At 46.4% G+C, this 21,634-nt stretch overlaps 1 protein-coding gene across 2 annotated transcripts in view; it reads right to left on the bottom strand.

Moving 5' to 3' along the window:
• Positions 1–13,803: 13,803 nt before the first annotated feature.
• The window catches only part of TMX2 (thioredoxin related transmembrane protein 2), an 11,167-nt gene continuing 3,336 nt past the window's right edge, over positions 13,804–21,634 (bottom strand). Inside the window, exons 2-8 of one of the 2 annotated variants that reach the window (XM_066587843.1) lie at positions 18,500–18,560; positions 17,251–17,364; positions 16,706–16,782; positions 15,869–15,975; positions 15,718–15,783; positions 15,496–15,625; positions 13,804–14,217 (exon numbers count right to left, since the gene is read on the bottom strand). In XM_066587843.1, coding sequence (XP_066443940.1) covers positions 14,095–14,217; positions 15,496–15,625; positions 15,718–15,783; positions 15,869–15,975; positions 16,706–16,782; positions 17,251–17,364; positions 18,500–18,560 — 678 coding nt within the window. In that variant the 3' untranslated portion in view covers positions 13,804–14,094. Of the gene's footprint in view, positions 14,218–15,495; positions 15,626–15,717; positions 15,784–15,868; positions 15,976–16,705; positions 16,783–17,250; positions 17,365–18,499; positions 18,561–21,634 lie in introns of those variants that run through there. The other variant, XM_066587844.1, reaches the window with a different exon arrangement.

The following is a 21,634-nucleotide window of genomic DNA, read 5'->3' as shown; positions in this document are numbered from 1 at the left end:
TATGGGAAGCTCTCAGCAGGGAGTGTTTACACTGGACAAGAAGCGGGTTTTTTTTCTTAATCAGATCATTGAGGGACGTCTGTAGGCAGTACTGTGTCAGTGTTTTTAGTATATACTGGGTTTCTCACTTTGCAAGTTTGTTTTGTCACTGGGATCTTTTTCTATTCTGGAACATTGACTCCCCCTACAAAGAGGGAACAAACCTAACTTTTTTTTTTGTGCTCTAGGACTCAGTGTTTCTCAACTCCAGACCTCAGGAACCCCAAACAGGTCTTGTTTTCAGGATATCTTATAGTAAAGGTGCATTTAGATACAAACATGATCGCTCAAAAGCCATCTTTTGAGCGGTCATTCTGCATAATCTACTAATTGGTAGTAATGCCTATTAGTACCAATTAGCAGCGCATGAGCCGCCGGGAGCTGACTTTATTCAGAGGACCGTGCGCTGTTCTCTGAATAATTTTTTTTTGTTCTGCCGGCGGGATCCGACCGCTGCGAACAGCTGATACAATGCAATCAGCTGTTATCAGCTGTGCCCAGGCAGAGCACAGCTTCAGTCTTATCAGCTGTTCTACCGAATGTCTGTTTTCAAGCCGAACTGAATACAGTCATTCAGCAGAAAACAGAAAGGTGGGCACGTTTACATGCAACGATTATCGCTCAAAAGATGGCTTTTGAATGATAATTGTCTAAATGGGCCTTAAGAACACCTGTAGCACTGTCTGAGGCACTGACAGTAATTACATCATCTGTGCACTGCTGAGGAAATCCTGACCTGTTGGGGCTCGTGAGGACTGGAGTTGAGAAATACCAGCCTAGGTGATGCTTGCACAGCAGCCTAAGCAGACAACAGAGCACAGACAGGAGTCTTTGAGTATTTCTTTTAATCTTTCAACTTTATTGTCCGAAGTCCATAGTAGACGTCAATATAAGACACTTTGTACTACATCATATTAGCGTAAAATGCTTCTCCCCCTGCAGCCATCACTCTGCATGGACTGATGAGATCTGCACACAGGGAGATAAGATTACTGCAGAAGTCTATCAGAAGGAGAGACAGACGCAGACTTCTATGGGCTGCAGCTCTAATCTGATCTGTCTGTGTACAGATCTCACCAGTGCATTCATAGAAGGTGATCCCTGCAGGAGGAGGAAGGGAACTGGCTGATAAGTGGAGAAAGAAGCCTTTTTATCTAATAAGATATACTGTATGACAAAGTCTCTTAAAGGAGATGTCCCGCGCCGAAACGGGTTTTTTTTTTTTTCAACCCCCCCCCCGTTCGGCGCGAGACAACCCCGATGCAGGGAGGTAAAGAAAGCTCACCGGAGCGCTTACCTTAATCCCCGCGCTCCGGTGACTTCTCTACTCACCGCTGAAGATGGCCTCTTCCTCCGTGGACCGCAGCTCTTCTGTGCGGTCCACTGCCGATTCCAGCCTCCTGATTGGCTGGAATCGGCACGTGACGGGGCGGAGCTACACGGAGCTACACGGAGCCCCATAGAAGACTGCAGAAGACCCGGACTGCGCAAGCGCGGCTAATTTGGCCATCGGAGGCCAAAAATTAGTCGGCTCCATGGAGACGAGGACGCCAGCAACGGAGCAGGTAAGTAAAAAACTTTTTATAACTTCTGTATGGCTCATAATTAATGCACAATGTACATTACAAAGTGCATTATTATGGCCATACAGAAGTGTATAGACCCACTTGCTGCCTCGGGACATCTCCTTTAAGGCAGACGTACAAGGTTTATGTGCCCTTTATGTTTTTGTGAAGAAAAGCCACTTGTTCCTGAACCTTTTAGGCCCATCTGGCTTCGAGGGTTAAGGCCCATTTAGACACGATTATCACTCAAAAGCCATCTTTTGAGCGATAATCGTTCCTTGTAAACATGCCTGTCTTTCAGTTTTCTACCTGACGACAGACCTTAGTTCGGCTTGAAATCAGTCTGCTACTAAGACGGCCCGCACGCTGTGTTCTGCCCCAGGGAGAGCTGATTACGTTCCCAGCTGTAATCAGCACGACAGAGCAAAAAATTTATTCCGAAAACAGCGGCTGGTCTTTTGAATAAACTCAGCCCCCGGTGCTTCACACACTACTAATTGGTACTGATAGGCATTAGTACCAATTAGTAGATTATGCAAAAATGATCACTCAAAAGCCATCTTTTGAGCGATTATCTTTGTGTCTAAATGCACCCTTTAGGTATAGATCAGTGTCTCTTCTCCTTTTGAAGAGGGCTTTAAATAGGCTACCTCTTTACTCATGGTCTACCATTGGGGCTGCTGTCACTAGGAGTCTGATAATGAGAACAAGAAAGTTGTCACCTCCGCTGTAGGCAATACCTAGCTTCCAGCACTGAGCTAACCGGCTTGTGCTCTAGCAGTAGAGAACCAAGCTCAAAAACATGAAGTAATGGATATCCAAGAAGAACAGAAGGAACAAGGAAAACTAAAGCGGAGGCGCATAAAACCTCTGACAATGTGTGGGAGCTGTGTGCCCAATAAAGATTACAATAGAAACTAGTTTATGGGATGTACAAAAAAACATTTTTGGTCTCAGTGGACTGGCAGGAAAGATGGGGTGACAGTAGAGCCACCACAGGAGAGCTTGAGTACCTCTGTGGGGAGATGGGATGTTCCAAGGACAGGAAGGACTTGTCCCAAGAGGAGAAGAATGGTCAGCTGGGAGGGGTTGGAATAGAATCTGACGAAGGGGATTGCTTTCATGGAAGCTACCCTCTTACCCATGATTTTCAAGCAGAAACACAGTGGATGGAAGGGAAGTTTTCCTCACTGATCGAACTCTACACTTCCGACCCCTTTTCCACAGCGCAATTATCGTGCAAATCATTTGTAAGATCAAGCCGTTTGCACGAGAGTTGTGAAGTGTAAATGCATGCAGAGAAAGAACGATCAGCAATATATCACTGATCGGATCTTTCATGCAGACTATACAATCGGCGTTAGTCTGCCGCTGCATCTGCCTGTCTAAACAAGTACTTGTTCTTCTATGGATGGTTAAAGGATCTGGGCATGTTTAACTTGCCAAAAAGAAGGCTGAGAGGAGACTTAATAGCGGTCTACAAACATCTGATGGCTTGTCACAGTGCAGAGGGGTCAGCTGTAATCTCATTTGCATAAGAAAAGATGAGAAAGGGAGGAGACTCAGATTATATATTAGACGGGATCAATGAGTGGAACAGGTTGCCATGGGAGATGGTGAGTTCTTCAATGGAAGTCTTCATACAGAGACTAGAAAGATGCCTGCCGGGGATGATTTAGTGAATCCTGCACTGAGCAGGGGGTTGGACCCGATGACCCTGGAGGTCCCATCCAACTCTACCATTCTAGAATTCTAACCGCCGATTTACTAGGAAGGTGGAACAAGTCCCAGCCTGCTCCACGTCTATTCATTACGCCTGTGTGAAAGCACAGAAGCGATCAGTGTTGGGACAGTAGTTAGGATGACTTCCATTGCTGAAGCGCCCATCTAAACGAGGCTTTACCCGTTAATCTCTTGGCCAGGAGGACAGTTGAGGAACACACATTAAACAGTGGTTTTCAGAAAAAGGAAGCACTGGGACGGAGTCGGACAAGACTTTAACTTGTTCACAATCCAGACGAAGTGAAAGTGTTTCCATGGTGATTCATATGCTCGCCAAGTTTTCGTTCCTGGATGAAGACTTGATGAGAATGGAGCACTAAGAGGAGGAAATGCTGGTAAGGGTGAAAGATGAGGACCTGGAGGTAAGTATTTTAAATGTCCACTCATGAAAAACTTGTTAGGTTTCATAGAGGCAATGACCGAATGGAGGGGCTCCATATGCAAATGTGCCAGTAAAGTTGCTTAAGGGTTCAGGAGGGGACTGAGTCACGCTTTTTGGATATGACAAACCGTTTTGAGTTAACATATGTGAATCTCTCCTGAGGTAGAACCCGGATCGTGACACCTAGGCTCAAAACCGAGCGTACAGCCTCTTTGAAATCTGAAGCGAAAGCGGGAAATTGGGGAGGATGAGACTAAAAGAACTTTCTTCTATCCCTTGTGACTGATTCTATCTAGTAACTGATGGAAACCACCTCTCGGATGTAAGCATAATCAGATGTCCCAAAACTGGAGGAGTCTGCATCCCCCCTTACTGAGGAACTCTGAGCAGAGCGCCCCTTCAAGAGGAGATAGGCTTATGAGTGCCTGGCTTGGAAGAGAAGTAGCTTGGTTGTGCATGCTACTGTCAGGAGGGGCATGGATTGAAGGTCTTCTAATGTTTTGGAGGGGAATGGTCTTTCTGTGCGGTAAAATGGCTGAAATGGAACTGATCTACAGTCTCAGCAAGGCTGTTCAGGTCTCCATTCCAGAAGACTGGAGCTCTTGCTGACAGGGGACTTGTAGCTGATTTATGTTGAGTCTGAAGTCAAATAAATGAGTCCCGCACAAAGGGAAGTCCTACGAGGGACCTTTCTGAAGCTGCATCATGTGCAATGCTTTAAACCGCAGGATCCTGCAGCTGGATACGATGGTGGCAGACGGTTTAAGAGCACCTGGCAGACTCCAGAGAGACTGAACAAAGGTCCGTTGTAGCATGTGTGATCTGGTTGGCAAGAACTGGCAAATCTTCTGCCAGAGCCCTAGAGAGGATCCCATGCCCAAGTTGTTTAGACCAGACTAATATAGCCCTAGAGAACCATGTGGTGGCAAAGGACCTAACTAGATGTGATGGTCCTTGGAGAGCAGAGATGGGCACTCCTGTGCCTGCTGCTTCTTCCTCTTATGATGAGAATTGAGGGCGATAGGTCCAGGGGAGAATAAAGCCTAGACCACTAAAAGGGAGAGATGGAGCTAATGAGGCCACACAAGCCTGGGCCAAGACTTAAACTGCACCAGAAGCAGGTCGCATCTGAGGCCTAAATTGGGAGATCTTCTCCAAGGAGTCAGCGGTGAGCCAGGGCTGAAAGATGCATGCTGAAGGAGCAGGAGGGCAGGATCCCATTTTGGGAGGGGGTTACAGGGAAGGCTCATCCCTATGCTATAGCCTGGAAAGGGGTCCTAAATACTTCATGCCTTGCTCTAACAGGTAAGTGGACAGGGTTTGATTGGCACAGATTGTCTTCATTCGTGAGGCAGAACATGGAAATCGGAGCTGGCCTGTTCCTGCTCCAGTACAGCCATCGACAAGGTGAGACTTCAGCAGCAGCGTTCCCTCATCTCACGGTGGGCGGGATGGGACAGGCAAGTCCAATCCTTACTGTTTTTCCCAAACCTAAAAGTGAAAAGCTAACAGACAAAAACTGCTAAAAGGTAGAATAGATCTGAAAACCTCACCCCTGTGCCTGCCTCCTACTGACACTAAGCTAAAACTGATTAACTGGATATAGCCTACATAAAATTCAGCTTTTTTTTGTTTGTTGTTGTCCTTCGCATAAATGTCCAAGGGGCTGCAGCCTATACCCATGGTTTTTGGTGTCCCTCAATGCAACGACTGAGAAAATGTACTGGAAAGATTTGCATCTCTGCTGTAATTTAGACCTATTCCTGGTTTTGGCTTCTACCTACTGCCATCATAATTGGGTCCTATGCTGCAGAAAAATATCTGTGTGTCTATTGCCAGGCAGAGACGATTATAAATCCAGATTTTTTTTTCCATCCTCTGTGTCTGAACCTTAAGGCTAGGGTCACACAGGGCGGTTTTTCCGCTGCGGTTTTGACGCAGAAGAACTGCTTCTGCGGCAAAACCGCTTCAAAGGTTAATTTGGGCTTGCGGATTTTCGTGCGGAAAAACCCGCAAGCGGTTCTTTCTCCAGCGCTTTTTTAATTTTGTCGCGTATTTGGTGCGGTTTTGGCTGCGTCCATAGAGGTCTATGGACAAAAAAGCGCTGCGGAAACGACCAAAGAATGAACATGCTGCATCATTTAAAACCGCGACGCAGTTGCATTTCCGCACTGCGGCTGTGCGGAAAAAATCCGTCCTGTGAGAACAGCTTTTTGGCAAATCTCATTTGTGCTGTATTGCACTGCAAATGCAGCTGTTTTTCCGCAGTGCGGATATGCAACGGCAATCCGCGGCAAATCTGCCCAGTGTGACCCCAGCCTAATACTCTGCTTTTCTATAGAGCAGGTCAGACTTATACAGTTTAAATATGCAGCTTTAGGCCTTATGTACAAAGCAGATACCCCATACGGAGTGCCTGCTGCTCCATATCACAGTGCTGAGGGTATAATGGGCCAGTGGACTGCATTGAAAGATAAAGGTATTCCCATTGCTTCTAGGGCATAAGACATCCACAATACACCCAATGAAGCATGTCCCAACTTATTATTGGCCAATTCATACTACTGTGGAAGCCAGAGTGGGTTTTCTTATACTTAATCTGACAAAAAATTGCATTATGAAATCTGAGGCAGATGGAGGTAAAATACAGTCCCATAGAAGTCTATGAGTGTGCTACTAGGGCTATATAGAACCCAGATACTTGCTTACAATTCGGCTAGTGGTGCATGAGTGTACTTTGGGCCCATGGGCTGTGCAGGTAATTCCACAAGTAGTACAGGGTACCATTATAGTCAATGAAGCTATACACTGATTTTTTTCACACGGACCCACGTGAAAAAAAACTTGCAGCATGTTTTATTGTCTGTTTTACAGACAAGAAATGGGACATGCAATGTACTGGAATGTGCATAATCTGTCTCTGGGCACAACTGGCAGTAAGCCATTGACACCTGCAGCAAAGGCTCTATGTGCAATGTTTGGGGTGACGTTAGGAAGAAGAATGAAAACTTTTACTTTCTGCTTCTCTTTGTGTAAGGGTGCGGGCAGACGAGCGCATAAACGGCGCGTTTTTGCGACCAAACGTATATACGTGACCATCTGAGGCAATGGTTTCGAATGTATTCGTTCACATGGGCGATTTTACGGCGAGTAAAAACGGCAATTTAAAAAAAACGGAACATATGCGACCGAAATACGCGCCAACGCATATTCGATCGCCGAAAAGACCGTTTGCAAAGTAGGAACAAACGAAAATACGCTTTCTAGCTCTGGTCGTGATCGGTGAAAAACGATCGCTCGGGCGATTATACGTTGCACTCGTGCGAACGTAAATACACCTACGCTCGTCTGCCCGCACCCTAAGGGGTGCAAGTGAGAGCATGAAGATTGATTGTAGGCTGTTACTGTCGATTTCCCCCAGTCGTCTCCACGACAGCACAAATTGAGATTGCCTCCTCCTGATAGGACAGGAACATACTGAGAGGTTAAAAGCTCCCCCCCTTCCCCACTTTCCTCAGTGTCTTCCTGTCCTGCCAGGAGGCAGGATCTCTGAGAGGAGCTGCTGGAGAAGCCAGCCGGAAGCCTACTCACGGGCGGATTGGAGGGCAGTGGGTCAGCCTGTCCTCCCTTCCCAGCCAGACGACTCCCGGGACGCCACATGGGGTGGTAGCCCCCGGGCCAGGTTCCTCCTGCGGCGGCCCATGGGGGGTACAAAGCGGGAGCCTCAGTCCCCCTCGTCCTCCCTGACGTCTTCGCGTCTGCATCAGGAGCGGAGGGGGCGGGGCTTAGCGCAGGAGCGCGAAAATTAAAAAAAAAATAAAATAGGAACCTGAGAGAAGCCAGAACAAACCAGCACTACAGGTCGCAGGGTGTCTGCAGCACCGGTATAGTAATGAGTGCTCCAACCCCAGAGACAGCTGAAACCTCAGCGGCCGTAAGTAGCCAGTGCGGCAAAAAATACAATGCAATTATCCAGTGTATTGTGTATGGAAAAATTGCATATTTACACGCAAAAATGCTTTATTTGTCAGGGGGTTAGAAAAAGACATCCCCCCCCAGAACAAAACTCAGAAAATGCGTGGAATGCGGGATAAAACTGCCAGCTACGTACCAGAGGCCTCTATGCAAGGCATGCGTAGCTAGGCTAGTTAAAGAGGAATCGGGAGGACGTTAGGAAGCTGGTGAAAGAAGAGGTAGATCAGCCCTAACGTCACAGCTGGCGCCGCCAGCGAAACGCCAGAAAAGGGCGTATGTTCCTGACGAGCCTTCCGACTCCGAGAGTTCTATCAGGTCGGAGCAAGAGGAAGAGGCGGCCGAGGAGTCCTCAGATGAGGAGGACTACAAAAAATACTTATTCTATCAGGACGATTTAAGGGAATTAAGTCAGTCAGGGCGTACCCTACAAGATGAGATATTTGGGGGACTAGGGGAGAGGCTCAAGCATACCTTCCCTGTCCACAAGAATATCACCAAAATAATCCAGAAAGAGTGGAGGAAACCAGACGCAAGCTCCTTCTCCACTAGAGGGGTAAAAAGAAGGTATCCATTCGAGGAGGAAGTTTGCGCAAGCTGGGAGGAGGTACCTAAGGTAGACGTCCCAGTGGCCAAAGTAGCCAGGAAAACGACCCTGCCCTTTGAGGACGCCGCACAGTTAAAAGATCCCATGGATCGCAAAGCTGAGGGCCTTCTTAAGAAATCAGGGGAGGCAGCGGCAAACATACTTAGGCCAGGGATCGCAGCCACTTGTGTGGCGCGAACCCTGGGGGTATGGCTAGAACAGCTACACCTAACCAATAAGACGCCGAGGGAACAGATCCTAAATTCCCTTCCGATCCGGCGTATGGCAACAAATTTCCTAAGCGGACGCCGCGGCCGAAACTGTCAAACTCTCAGCGACAGCTACAGCCCGGTCTAACTCAGCCAGAAGAGAGTTATGGCTGAAATCGTGGTCAGGCGACCTAGCCTCAAAAAATAAGCTATGCGCCCTCCCATTCTACGGCCAGTTTTGTTCGGACCGGACCTTGACAAGATTCTAGAGAAGGCGGCCGACAAAAAGAAGGGATTCCTGGAAGAAAAGCCACAGAGAGGGAAGACCTTCTTCCGGGCCCCAAGGCAACAGCCAGAGGCCTACCGAGGCAAGGGCAAGACAGGCCGCTGGAGTTGCCCCAAGGGGGGCAGAGGAAGGAACATCCTCTTTAACCCCCACCAGGGGGAGCCAAAGCAGAGACCCTGACGCCATCCCCGTAGGGGCAAGGCTGGGGGGCTTTGTGGATCAAGGGGCCGCGATTTCTGAAGGCCCATGAATCCCAAAGATCTTACAGCAGGGATACCGGATAGAGCTGGTGTCCCTCCCCAGAAGAAAATTCATTATCACGGGAGGTTCCAAACAACAGTTACACCTACTAAGGCAAAGCGTTGGGGACCTGCAACAACTAAATGCAATATCCCCCGTACCGCAAAACGAGGAAACCCAGGGCCATTATTCCAGGCTCTTCCTAGTAAGGAAACCCTGCGGGAAACAGCGGATGATAGTGAACCTGAAACCTCTGAACACCCGCATCAGATACAGAAAATTCAAGATGGAGTCCATCTCCTCAACGATAAAGTTGATTCCCAAAGGAGCCTACATGGCATCCATCGATTTAAAGGATGCTTATTTCCACGTACCGATCCAAGAGGGGTCCCGGAAATACCTAAGGTTCGCAGTGGATATGGGCAAAGGAATAGAGCACCACCAATTCAGATGCCTGCCCTTCGGGATCTCCTCAGCACCCAGAATCTTCACCAAAATTATGGCAGAGGTAGCCGCCTACCTGAGGAAGAGTCGGTCCTAATAATACCCTATCTGGACGATATTTTAATAATAGAGTCCAGAGAAGTCCTAACGGAACACCTGAGGATAGTGCTAGAACTTCTCCAATCCTTAGGATGGATCATAAACTGGGAAAAATCCAGCCTAGATCCCGACAAACAGAAAACGTTTCTGGGTATAACGCTCGACTCAGAATCGCAATGCTCCTGCCTACCCGAGGAGAAAATACAAAAAATCCGACGGCTAGTCAAAACCTTTTTACGGAGACGATTATGCACAGTTGGGAAGCCATGTCTCTCCTGAGAAGCTTGACGTCATGCATTCCAGGAGTGGCATGGGCCCAGGCTCACACCAGAGCCCTGCAAGCCTCAGTCCTATCCACGTGGGACAAAAGGCAGTCCTCCCTAGGGACAAGAATGTACATCCCAAGCATGGTGAAAACATCCCCGCGTTGGTGGACATCCCCAGAGAATCTGCAGAGAGGGGTTCATTGGCTACAAAACCCAGCCACTCACATCACAATGGATGCAAGCGCCTGGGGATGGGGAGCGCATGTGGGGAACCAGTTCTTTCAGGGCCCATGGCCTCAAAGGACAAAAGAACAGTCCTCAAATTACAGGGAACTACAGGCCGTATGGCAGGTCCTACAGCAGGTAGGGAACTCGCTACGGGACCAGCATATAAAGATATTGTCAGACAATATCACCACGATCGCCCATATACGACACCAAGGGGGCACAAGATCTCCCGCTCTGCAAAACATCGCACAGAAAATTTTCCACTGGGCAGAGGGCCGGATCCTCTCGATCACGGCAACCCATTTGAAGGGGACGCTAAACCAAAAAGCGGGCTTTCTCAGCAGGAGGCAAATAGACCCAGGAGAACGGTCTCTCTCCCTGAAAGCATTCAGAATCCTGATCAACCAGTGGGGGACCCCACAATTGGACCTGTTCGCAACCAGGGAAAATGCCAAAGTAAGCAATTTCTTCTCCCTCCGGCCAGGAGATCGTCCGACAGCAGTAGACGCCCTAGGCCAAGACTGGGGAGAGGGGCTGGTGTACGCCTTTCCTCCTATACCATTGATCCCCAGAGTCTTACAACATTTCAGAACCCAGGTATGCACACTAATCCTGGTGACCCCCTTCTGGCCCAAAAGAAGCTGGTTCGGTCTCGTAGCAACATTGAGCGTCCAGGACCCAGTCATCTTCCCTACCTGGACAGATCTTCTATCGCAGTGGCCACTGAGCCATCCGAGCCTAGACAAGCTCCACTTAACAGCATGGCTCTTGAGGAATCCTCACTAAAAGAGAAGGGATTCTCAGAGAGAGTAGTAGAAACGTTAATGTCCAGCAGAAAAAAAGACTACCCACCTTATCTACCAGAAAGTTTGGAGAAAGGTTTTCCTCATGGAGACAGGGAAGGGATCGCGGGGATTCTATCCCGGACATCCCTCTAATCTTAGAGTTCTTGCAGGAGGGCCTAGAGATGGGCCTCTCTCCAAGTACCCTGAAGGTCCAGGTCGCAGCCCTTAGCGCCATATGTGACACAAAGTTCGCAGACAACAGATGGGTCAACAGGTTCCTAGCAGCAGCAACTAGATTACGGCCTAGGCCCATAAATCTTTTTCCAGACTGGAACCTTAATTGGGCCCTAAGGGCCATGATAGCGGTACCATTCGAGCCGATCGAAGCACTACCCATAAAAATGCTTACTATCAAGACCATTTTCTTAGTAGCCATCACCTCCGCAAGACGGGTTAGCGAGCTGCAGGCCCTGTCCATTCGCCACCCATTCCTGAAAACCTCGGACACCAAATTAGTATTTAAAACGGACCCTGCCTTCATGCCAAAAGTAGTATCACATTGTCATAGGTTCCAAGACATAATAATCCCCTTGTTTTTTTTAGTAAACCTAAAAACGAGGAAGAAAAAAACCCTAAGCTGCCTGGACGTCAGGAGAGCAGTCCTAGGCTACATAGAGGCGACAAGCCACTGGAGGCGGGACGACAACTTGTTCATCCAGTTCAGTGGCCCAAATAAAGGGAGCAAAGCAGCGAAAAGCTCCATAGCCAGGTGGATCCGCCTGGCCATCATAGAGTCCTATAAGGCCCTCGGGAAGGAAATCCCTTTAGCTCTTAAAGCCCATTCTACAAGGGCAGTAGCATCCTCCATGGGCCGAACATAGCTCAGCCTCAGTCGAACAGATATGCAAGGCCGCAGTCTGGAAGAAACCCCACACGTTTGTTAAACACTATGGGGTAAAAGTGCAGCAGGACGAGGACATGGCCTTCGGCTGCGAAGTCCTCTCGGCAGCAATCCCACCCTAGGGAAACTTTAGTTGGTACGTCTCAATTGGTGCTGTCGTGGAGACGACTGGGGGAAAAAATGGATTATACCTACCTGATAATCAGGTTTCCAGTAGTCTCCACGACAGCACCCGTACCTCCTCCCCCCCCCCCCCTAAATTGATAGAAAAGAAACTATGTAATATAATATAACTTTATTTTAAAACACAAAAAAGCAAAAAAATCCCGGTTAAGGGAAAAAATTTAAGTTGAGCTCCTACCCCCGGCAATTCGTTAGAATCCACTGAGGAAAGTGTGGAAGGGGGGGAGCTTTTAACCTCTCAGTATGTTCCTGTCCTATCAGGAGGAGGCAATCTCAATTGGTGCTGTCGTGGAGACTACTGGAAACCTGATTATCAGGTAGGTATAATCCATTTTTTTTTCGACCATACAGCCTCTGGTGTTCTATTGGGTGGGGGGAGGGATACAGGAACTTTTCTTCATGTTACTTTCACTTACCTTGCAATGAGGATGTATGCCCCATTATTGTCACATAGGGTAGGGGGGGGGGGGGTCTTTTACTTTTCATACTAACGGCATGAGACGTTAAACATTTAGACTAAGGCTACACGGTATATTCTGGGCACGTGACCTTGCACTGTCATTGACGTCAAATAGGATTGCGGTACAAGTCACAGGGTGTTGTGACCCCGACCCACAGGTCGCAGAGAAACTCAACCTCCAACACTATGGACCTCAATTCAAATGCAAGGTCACACGGCTCCCCAGTAACCCCTTTCACAGCCAAAAGTCCTGTGTAGCCCGTAGCCTTTATCAGACCCCTTCTTGACCCTTCATGCATTAGATGTTTGGTTAGTTTCTTCTGGTTTGTGCATATCCTCAATTTTTTAGGTGGTGGTGTGTCACTTAGCTAGTTGCTCTGCTTATGTTAGACCTCTATTTTTCATACCAAAGAAAAAAAATAAATTTATGCACTTGACTGTAAAATGCAGAGGATTTACTTCTACATGTAGTGGGAGTATAGACGGACATGCTAAAAGTCATGGGACAGGAACAAATTATATGTAGGACCCCTCCCCCTCTAGTCTGGAGAAGTTCAGTAACTTGTGGCATTGATTCCACTTATGGACAGAAGACCTTTGGATACACCCCCCCGCCCGAGTTCTGCTAAGTGCTGGTACTTGGGTGCAACTATAACTCACCACCATATCCCAGAAATGCGAAGGCCACGCTATTCATTAGAACTTTCCAAAATGCTCATTGAAACAATTCTGATAGCATGGAGCATTATCCAGTTGGGAAAATACTAGCATTGTGAGGGCACATGAAATCCATGAAGGGCTGCGAATGGTTACCAGTGATGCAAGACACCAGTCAATGTGTTTAGGTGGACCAGTGGATCCAATCCATGCCATGAGAAGATACCCCACACTAGTATGGAACCACCACCAGCCTGCAAAGTGCCTCGTTGACAATTAGGGTCCACGGCTTCACAGGGTCTGTGCCACACATGGACACTATGGAGCAAGAAATGCTAAATGCCTGCACAACTTCAGAGACTGAGAACCCTGCAGTACCACTGCTGATCGCTCTTCTGCATTACCTGACCAATGCCGATCAGGTGATGCAGAAGAGCGCTTCGTAGCAGTCCCAGGTGTTGCAGCGAGCGGGGCTCTTCCTGAAGAAAGGGATGGTGGTTTGCCAAGTATCTATTAGTTGCTCTCGAGTCGCTGCTCCTACCCACTGTAAACGGAAGGCAGAAATCAGCTGCAGAGTCAAAATCCATCCTGCTGCTTTTGACGCGGTTTTCCATGTGGAAATGTTGCGGATCTTGATGCAGTGGCGCAGCATTCCTACTAGGTGTGAACGCACCCCTAATTATGCTCAAAGATCTACACAATTCAGTGAAGAGACTTCCTAGCCATGAACCATTTATTATAGGCTCTCATGAAATCAGCGATGTCCATGATGTGTGCACACGACCAGAAGAGTCTTACGATCCAATGTACACTTAACAGGCGGGGGAGACCATTCAGCCTCGAAGATGTTTGGAGGACCTAACAATTAGTGCAACAGCAGTGGGAGGGAGGACTGTCCTCCATTAGCTTATTGTATAATACATTCATTAAAAACACCTTAATGAAGGGAGACCGCAGGATGGAGTGGTAGTTCTATTCTATTTACATCAGAGGGAGGGGGAGCCCCCAGGTTACTGGTCCTTCTTGCTCTCTATGGAAGGATTCTCCTCAGCTTCCGCCTCGTCTTGGTTCCTGTAGATCTTCTTTGCTTTCTGGTAGAGCTCATTCAGGTTGAACTCTCGGATTACATTTTCCTGTTATACGAAGCAAAAAAAGTGCATTATTTTACATATCAGCAAGAGTACACATACCCGTAGAGAAACCCCTTCCCTAACAGAAGACCTGCTGGGGAAGAAATGCTTTATTACACGGCTGCACCGAATCCTCAAACCAAGAGCAGCTGTTTGCAGCAACTCGGCTCTCAGAGTATTCCTCTTCCGTTACAGCGTCAAATGTCTATTCAGCCATCTCCAATACATCTGAGAGAAACCAATATGGCTGCCACGGGGTAAGTACCTCTTTCGGACGTCTTCTAAGTGCTGTAGAAACACAAACTTCCAGTACATCGCTGCAGAGTAGAAACCACTACGAGCCGTGATTAAAGCAATTAACCTGAAGGACGGGTCCCTTTTCATTTTTTTCTCCCCACTTTCAAAAAATCGTAACTTTTATTTATCCACCAACGTAACTGTCTGCGGTTGTTTTTTGCAGGACGAGGTGTATTTCCCACCGGTACTATTTTAGGTATCGTATAATGTACTGAAATGGGGGGGGAAAGAACAGCAATTCTGCCATCTAACAGGAGGCTTGTTTTTACGGTGCACACGCTGAGGCAAAGATGGCAGAACTTTATTCTAGAATTTGTACGATTACGATGACAAATTTATACATTTTTTTTGCTGTCATTTAAAAAAAAAAAACAATAAGTTTGGAAAAAAGTTAAATTATTTTCTGCCGCCATAACGTTAAATGTTCGGTCGACACAGTTGTGCGAGAGCTCGTTTTTTGCGGGGTGTCCTGAAGTCTCTATTGGTACCATATTGGATTACATAGGACTATAGCCCGGGTTACAGCCCGTCAGTGTGTCATACACAGAGCAAGACGCAGAGAGGAGTTGTAGTGACTGGATGGCGAAGGCTACACTACAAAAGCAAACGACGTGGGCTGCCGATTTACCAAGACAGGCGTTTCCTTAATCTGCACTGGAGTAAGATGCATTCCGTTCAAGTGGCACATGCCTCCCAATACGTTTAGTAGTTCATGTGGCAGAAAGTCAAACCAACACCAGCTACCAGCGCCATAATATAGGTCAGTTTCTGGTGTCAGAGTAAATATGTCAGACTGCGGGTGGCCCTCTCACTAAGCCCTACCCGCTTTTGGGAAATTGAATGCCGCATCAAACCTAAAACGGTCACCTTTTGTGCAAAAATGGCATACATCAAAATATGCACTTCTTACACCAGAAATCTGTCTTGATACATTCCTTCCCGTGCTTCTATTCACACCGGTGTTACCATAGAGAAAGACGTTACCTGAGTGAAGCTCCAGGACACAGCACGCCCCTTCTTATCGACCTGCGGTCGCCTTAATACCTCCTTGCCACCTTGGAACAATATAAGTGTGGGGAGCTGCTTGGACAGAGGAGAGGGGCTGACGTTGTACCTGTGAAGAAGAAGCCATGTCAACGGTGGGATAACAGAGGAAAGGCGTATAGTCACTCATCAAGGCCAAGCCTGATCTGTCCTGGTCCTTACCTAGTGCTGACATCAGGATATCTGCCTATATCCACTTTGCCAAACTTCAGTCCAGCGCAGTTATACCTGTTCATGGCAAGGAGACACATCAGGTTAGACGCTAAACGGAAGATTTGTGTATTATGTGACAAAGTGGGAAACCATGACATACTTCAGAGACAGCTCTGCATAAATGGGGGCAAATGACTGGCATTCAGTTGACCAATTTGCAAAATACTCCACAAGCCATGAAACGCGCCGGTCCGACTGCATCTCCTCCTACAAAGACAAACAGTCAGACAATGCATGAGATGACTAACGGAACTCCGAATGTACAGAGGAAATCACAGGAGCAGTAAAAATACAGCTTCGGCTGCAGACTGTGCTCCAGAGCTGCTGCTCCTATTGTAAATGGCCCTTTTATACGGGATGATTATCGTTCGGATTACCGCAGGAGTGCGAGAATCTAAACTACAATCATCCTGTGTAAACGCACGCCATGATGTTCAGCGGAAACAGCAGTCAGTCACTTCTGAACGACTGCTGCTTACTGTAAATGGAGACAAGAAGGGGACAACACTCCCTGGCCGCTGCACCTCCATTCCGGCAGTGCTGCGAACAATCCCCCTGTGTAATGGCATCACTAGGACAAGTATCACATCAAAAGGACTGACACGTTCATATAGTTAATCCTTTGCTGTGGCGAGCTCACATGGAAACGCTGCCCCCATCGACGCCCGCGTGTACAAGCACTGGCAGAGTTCTATATTTGTATGTAACTCCGATCAGTAGTATGTTGGCATGGAGTCCTGGCCTTAAAATGGCTGCATGAGGTTTAATAATAAGACCTCATTTGATTTTTACAAGAAACAGTGCCATTCTTGGCCGTGGCCGGTGTCTGGAACTGCATCAGACACAATCCGTGGACAGTGTGATCGTAATGGAGTTCTGCGCCAATTAGGACTCGTTTCTTTTTATTAGTCTCACCGGACAACCGCGACCAACGTACCTCAATTGTTTTGTCGCTGAAATACTTGATATGTTCAGGGCCCAGATACAGAGGGGGCTTACACGTCATGAGGAAGACTGGGGGGACAGAGAAAGACAATTTAGTTACAGCAGTTCAAAGTGTTCCTTTAAAGGGGGATTCCGGTTATAGGATGACAGATCGGTGGAGCCCCGACCGCTGAGGACCCTCACTAATCCTAAGAATAGGGGACCCGTGTCCCCCTCTATTTCATAGTTGAAGATGGTTCCAATTTCTGCTGTGTAGTGGGGAATGGAGCCGCGGGTCGTACATGCGCAGCAGCAGCTCCATTCCACACGTTGGTGCAGACGCATCTCGGCTATCTCTGCCCTATAGAAATTAATGGAATGGTGTTGTGGGGGCACATAGGTCCCCCCCACTCTCAGGGTCGGTGGGGGTCCCAGTCAATCCTCAGTTTTTACCCATACACTAGATGGGTGAAAACCTGAAAATAAAAAAAGGGACCTATAACCGTAATCCCCTTTAAGATTTCCTATCTGCCTGCATGCAGATCATATAGGACTCACCTAGGCACAAGGTGACGTACAAGAGGCCCATGCGTATATCCAGGCGGAAGAACAAGATGGTGTTGGCGACTTTACTGAACATGAAGATGTTTCCGATGTGTTGTTCAATGGTGACTGAAAGAAAGAAGCATCTTCAAACTGTTACAATGCAGCAAATACACCCTCCCCCTTAGCTGTCCTGCAGGGCCACAGAGCCCCCATTAAAGGGGTTGTCGGGTTACCAGACAAGATTCCCCTATAGGTCCAACTGTCCTACAGTAACACTGTACTTGCCAGCCCCCCGCCACCACGATGCAGCGCTACTGTCCACCGGTCCTTGTAGCGGGAGGTGATGTCACCAGATACCGCCTAACTGTTGCAGCCAATCGGAGGCCGCAGCATTACCACCCGTTCTACTGGCATGAGCGCCCACAACCTGGGGGCCCAGGAGTTTGGAACGGTGATGCTGGGGGGGGGGGGGGGTCATAAACACCGGGAGGACAGCAGGGCTGCAGCGCTGGATCCCATGGTAGAGGAGGGGTAAGGGCAGCAGCAGCTATAGGGGGAGTGAGGTCTGGTAATGAGGTCTCTAAACCCCGAGGGTCTCTGCTCTCCTTGTTATGGGGGACACAACAGTCTTAGAGTTCAGTAGAAAATGTGAAATGCTACATTTATCCTATGGAACTGCCGTCTGCCATGCGTGGTGCGGGCACAGAGCGCTGCTGCATGGCATGAGTGGCACACATGGGGTAGAACAGTGGAGTTGTGTGTTACACCCATGATTGCCCACATGCGCTCCTCGCGATACAGCAGGTGACTCTCTCCCATGGCGCCATGAGAGCTATGGTAATCCTCTTAGGCCAGTTTCACACGGGCGAGTGCGGTGATACTTGGCACTATACCCCACTCGCCAACGTGCCATGTCTCTGTGGATGCGAGACGTTTTGTGTGAACACCCAGCGATAATCATTCCTGTCCTTGTATACGGGAATGATCATCGCTCAGTGAATGTAGACGGAGCGGCCGGGGATCGTTCTGGCCCGCCGCCTGCGCACACAGCAAGCAGGCCGTTACTCAGAAGAGATCCCGCCTGTTTACAGGGCCGATCCGCCGCCCAGCTATCTGCATGCAGAAACTGAACGACGGGCGAAAAGGGAATGAATTCTCATTCAGTCAGTCGAGCCGCATCATTCAGGTTCTCGCTGGATGCAGGAATGTGAAGCATTTATTGTGCGTAGAAGAGCCTCCAGACACGAGGGGCGGGACTTACTGCTGCGCCGGTTCTTCATCATCACTATGGCGCTGAGGAACATCAGGATCTCCACCTCCCGCTGCGGGAAAGAAAGACAGACTGGGTTAAAACAAGCACTTTCTAGCCAAGTATGTGAGAGAGAGAGATATATATATTACACACACACACACACACGCACGCACGCACGCACTATATATATACCGCCATGTATGCAAGTATGTGCTATATATATACCGCCATGTATGCATGTATGTGCTATGTATGTATATATATATATATATATATATATATATATATATATATATATATATATATATATATATATATATATATATATACACACCGCCATGTATGTATGTGCTATGTATATATATATACCGCCATGTATGTATGTGCTATGTATATATATATACCGCCATGTATGTATGTGCTATGTATATATATATATATATATATATATATATATACCGCCATGTATGTATGTGCTATGTATATATATATATATATACCGCCATGTATGTATGTGCTATGTATATATATATATATATATATATATATACCGCCATGTATGTATGTGCTATGTATGTATATATATATATATACCGCCATGTATGTATGTGCTATGTATGTATATATATATATATATATATATATATATATACCGCCATGTACACTACCGTTCAAAAGTTTGGGGTCACATTGAAATGTCCTTATTTTTGAAGGAAAAGCACTGTACTTTTCAATGAAGATAACTTTAAACTAGTCCTAACTTTAAACAAATGCACTCTATACATTGCTAATGTGGTAAATGACTATTCTAGCTGCAAATGCCTGGTTTTTTGTGCAATATCTACAAAGGTGAATAGAGGCCCATTTCCAGCAACTATCACTCCAGTGTTCTAATGGTACAATGTGTTTGCTCATTGGCTCAGAAGGCTAATTGATGATTAGAAAACCCTTGTGCAATCATGTTCACACATCTGAAAACAGTCTAGCTCGTTACAGAAGCTACAAAACTGACCTTCCTGTGAGCAGATTGAGTTTCTGGAGCATCACATTTGTGGGGTCAATTAAACGCTCAAAATGGCCAGAAAAAGAGAACTTTCATCTGAAACTCGACAGTCTATTCTTGTTCTTAGAAATGAAGGCTATTCCATGCGAGAAATTGCTAAGAAATTGAAGATTTCCTACAACGGTGTGTACTACTCCCTTCAGAGGACAGCACAAACAGGCTCTAACCAGAGTAGAAAAAGAAGTGGGAGGCCGCGTTGCACAACTAAGCAAGAAGATAAGCACATTAGAGTCTCTAGTTTGAGAAACAGACGCCTCACAGGTACCCAACTGGCATCTTCATTAAATAGTACCCGCAAAACACCAGTGTCAACATCTACAGTGAAGAGGCGGCTGCGGGATTTTGGGCTTCAGGGCAGAGTGGCAAAGAAAAAGCCATATCTGAGACTGGCCAACAAAAGAAAAAGATTAAGATGGGCAAAAGAACACAGACATTGGACAGAGGAAGACTGGAAAAAAGTGTTGTGGACGGATGAATCCAAGTTTGAGGTGTTTGGATCACAAAGAAGAACGTTTGTGAGACGCAGAACAAATGAAAAGATGCTGGAAGAATGCCTGACGCCATCTGTTAAGCATGGTGGAGGTAATGTGATGGGCTGGGGTTGCTTTGGTGCTGGTAAGGTGGGAGATTTGTACAGGGTAAAAGGGATTCTGAATAAGGAAGGCTATCACTCCATTTTGCAACGCCATGCCATACCCAGTGGACAGCGCTTCATTGGAACCAGTTTCATCCTACAACAGGACAATGACCCTAAACACACCTCCAAATTGTGCAAGAACTATTTACAGCAGAAGCAGGCAGCTGGTATTCTATCGGTAATGGAGTGGCCAGCGCAGTCACCAGATCTGAACCCCATTGAGCTGTTGTGGGAGCAGCTTGACCGTATGGTACGCCAGAAGTGCCCATCCAACCAATCCAACTTGTGGGAGATGCTTCTAGAAGCGTGGGGTGCAATTTCACAAGCTTACCTCAACAAATTAACAGCTAGAATGTCAAAGGTGTGCAATGCTGTAATTGCTGCAAAAGGAGGATTCTTTGACGAAAGCAAAGTTTGATGTAAAAACAATGTTATTTCAAATACAAATCATTATTTCTAACCTTGTCAATGTCTTGACTCTATTTTCTATTCATTTCACAACGCATGGTGGTGAATAAGTGGGACTTTTCATGGAAAACACAAAATTGTTTGGGTGACCCCAAACTTTTGAACGGTAGTGTATGTATGTGCTATGTGTATATATATATATATATATATATATATATATACACGCCGCCATGTATGTATGTGCTATGTATATATATATACCGCCATGTATGTATGTGCTATGTATATATATATACCGCCATGTATGTATGTGCTATGTATATATATATATATATATATACCGCCATGTATGTATGTGCTATGTATATATATATATATATACCGCCATGTATGTATGTGCTATGTATGTATATATATATACCGCCATGTATGTATGTGCTATGTATGTATATATATATATATATACCGCCATGTATGTATGTGCTATGTATATATATATATATATATATATATATATATATATATATACCGCCATGTATGTATGTGCTATGTATATATATATATATACCGCCATGTATGTATGTGCTATGTATGTATATATATATATATATATATACCGCCATCTATGTATGTGCTATATATATATATATATATATATATATATATACCGCCATGTATGTATGTGCTATGTATATATATATATATATATATATATATATATACCGCCATGTATGTATGTGCTATGTATATATATATACCGCCATGTATGTATGTGCTATGTGAATATATATACCGCCATGTATGTATGTGCTATGTATATATACCGCCATGCATGTATGTGCTATGTATATATATATACCGCCATGTATGTATGTGCTATGTATATATATATATACTGCCATGTATGTAAGTATGTGCTATATATATACCGCCATGTATGTATGTATGTGCTATATATATACCGCCATGTATGCAAGTATGTGCTATATATATACCGCCATGTATGCAAGTATGTGCTATATATATATATATATAT

Source organism: Eleutherodactylus coqui, chromosome 13, assembly GCF_035609145.1.
Source record: "Eleutherodactylus coqui strain aEleCoq1 chromosome 13, aEleCoq1.hap1, whole genome shotgun sequence".
Taxonomy (NCBI): domain Eukaryota; kingdom Metazoa; phylum Chordata; class Amphibia; order Anura; family Eleutherodactylidae; genus Eleutherodactylus; species Eleutherodactylus coqui.
Note: the sequence above shows the minus strand (reverse complement) of the source record. Positions and strands in the feature narration are given on the sequence as shown.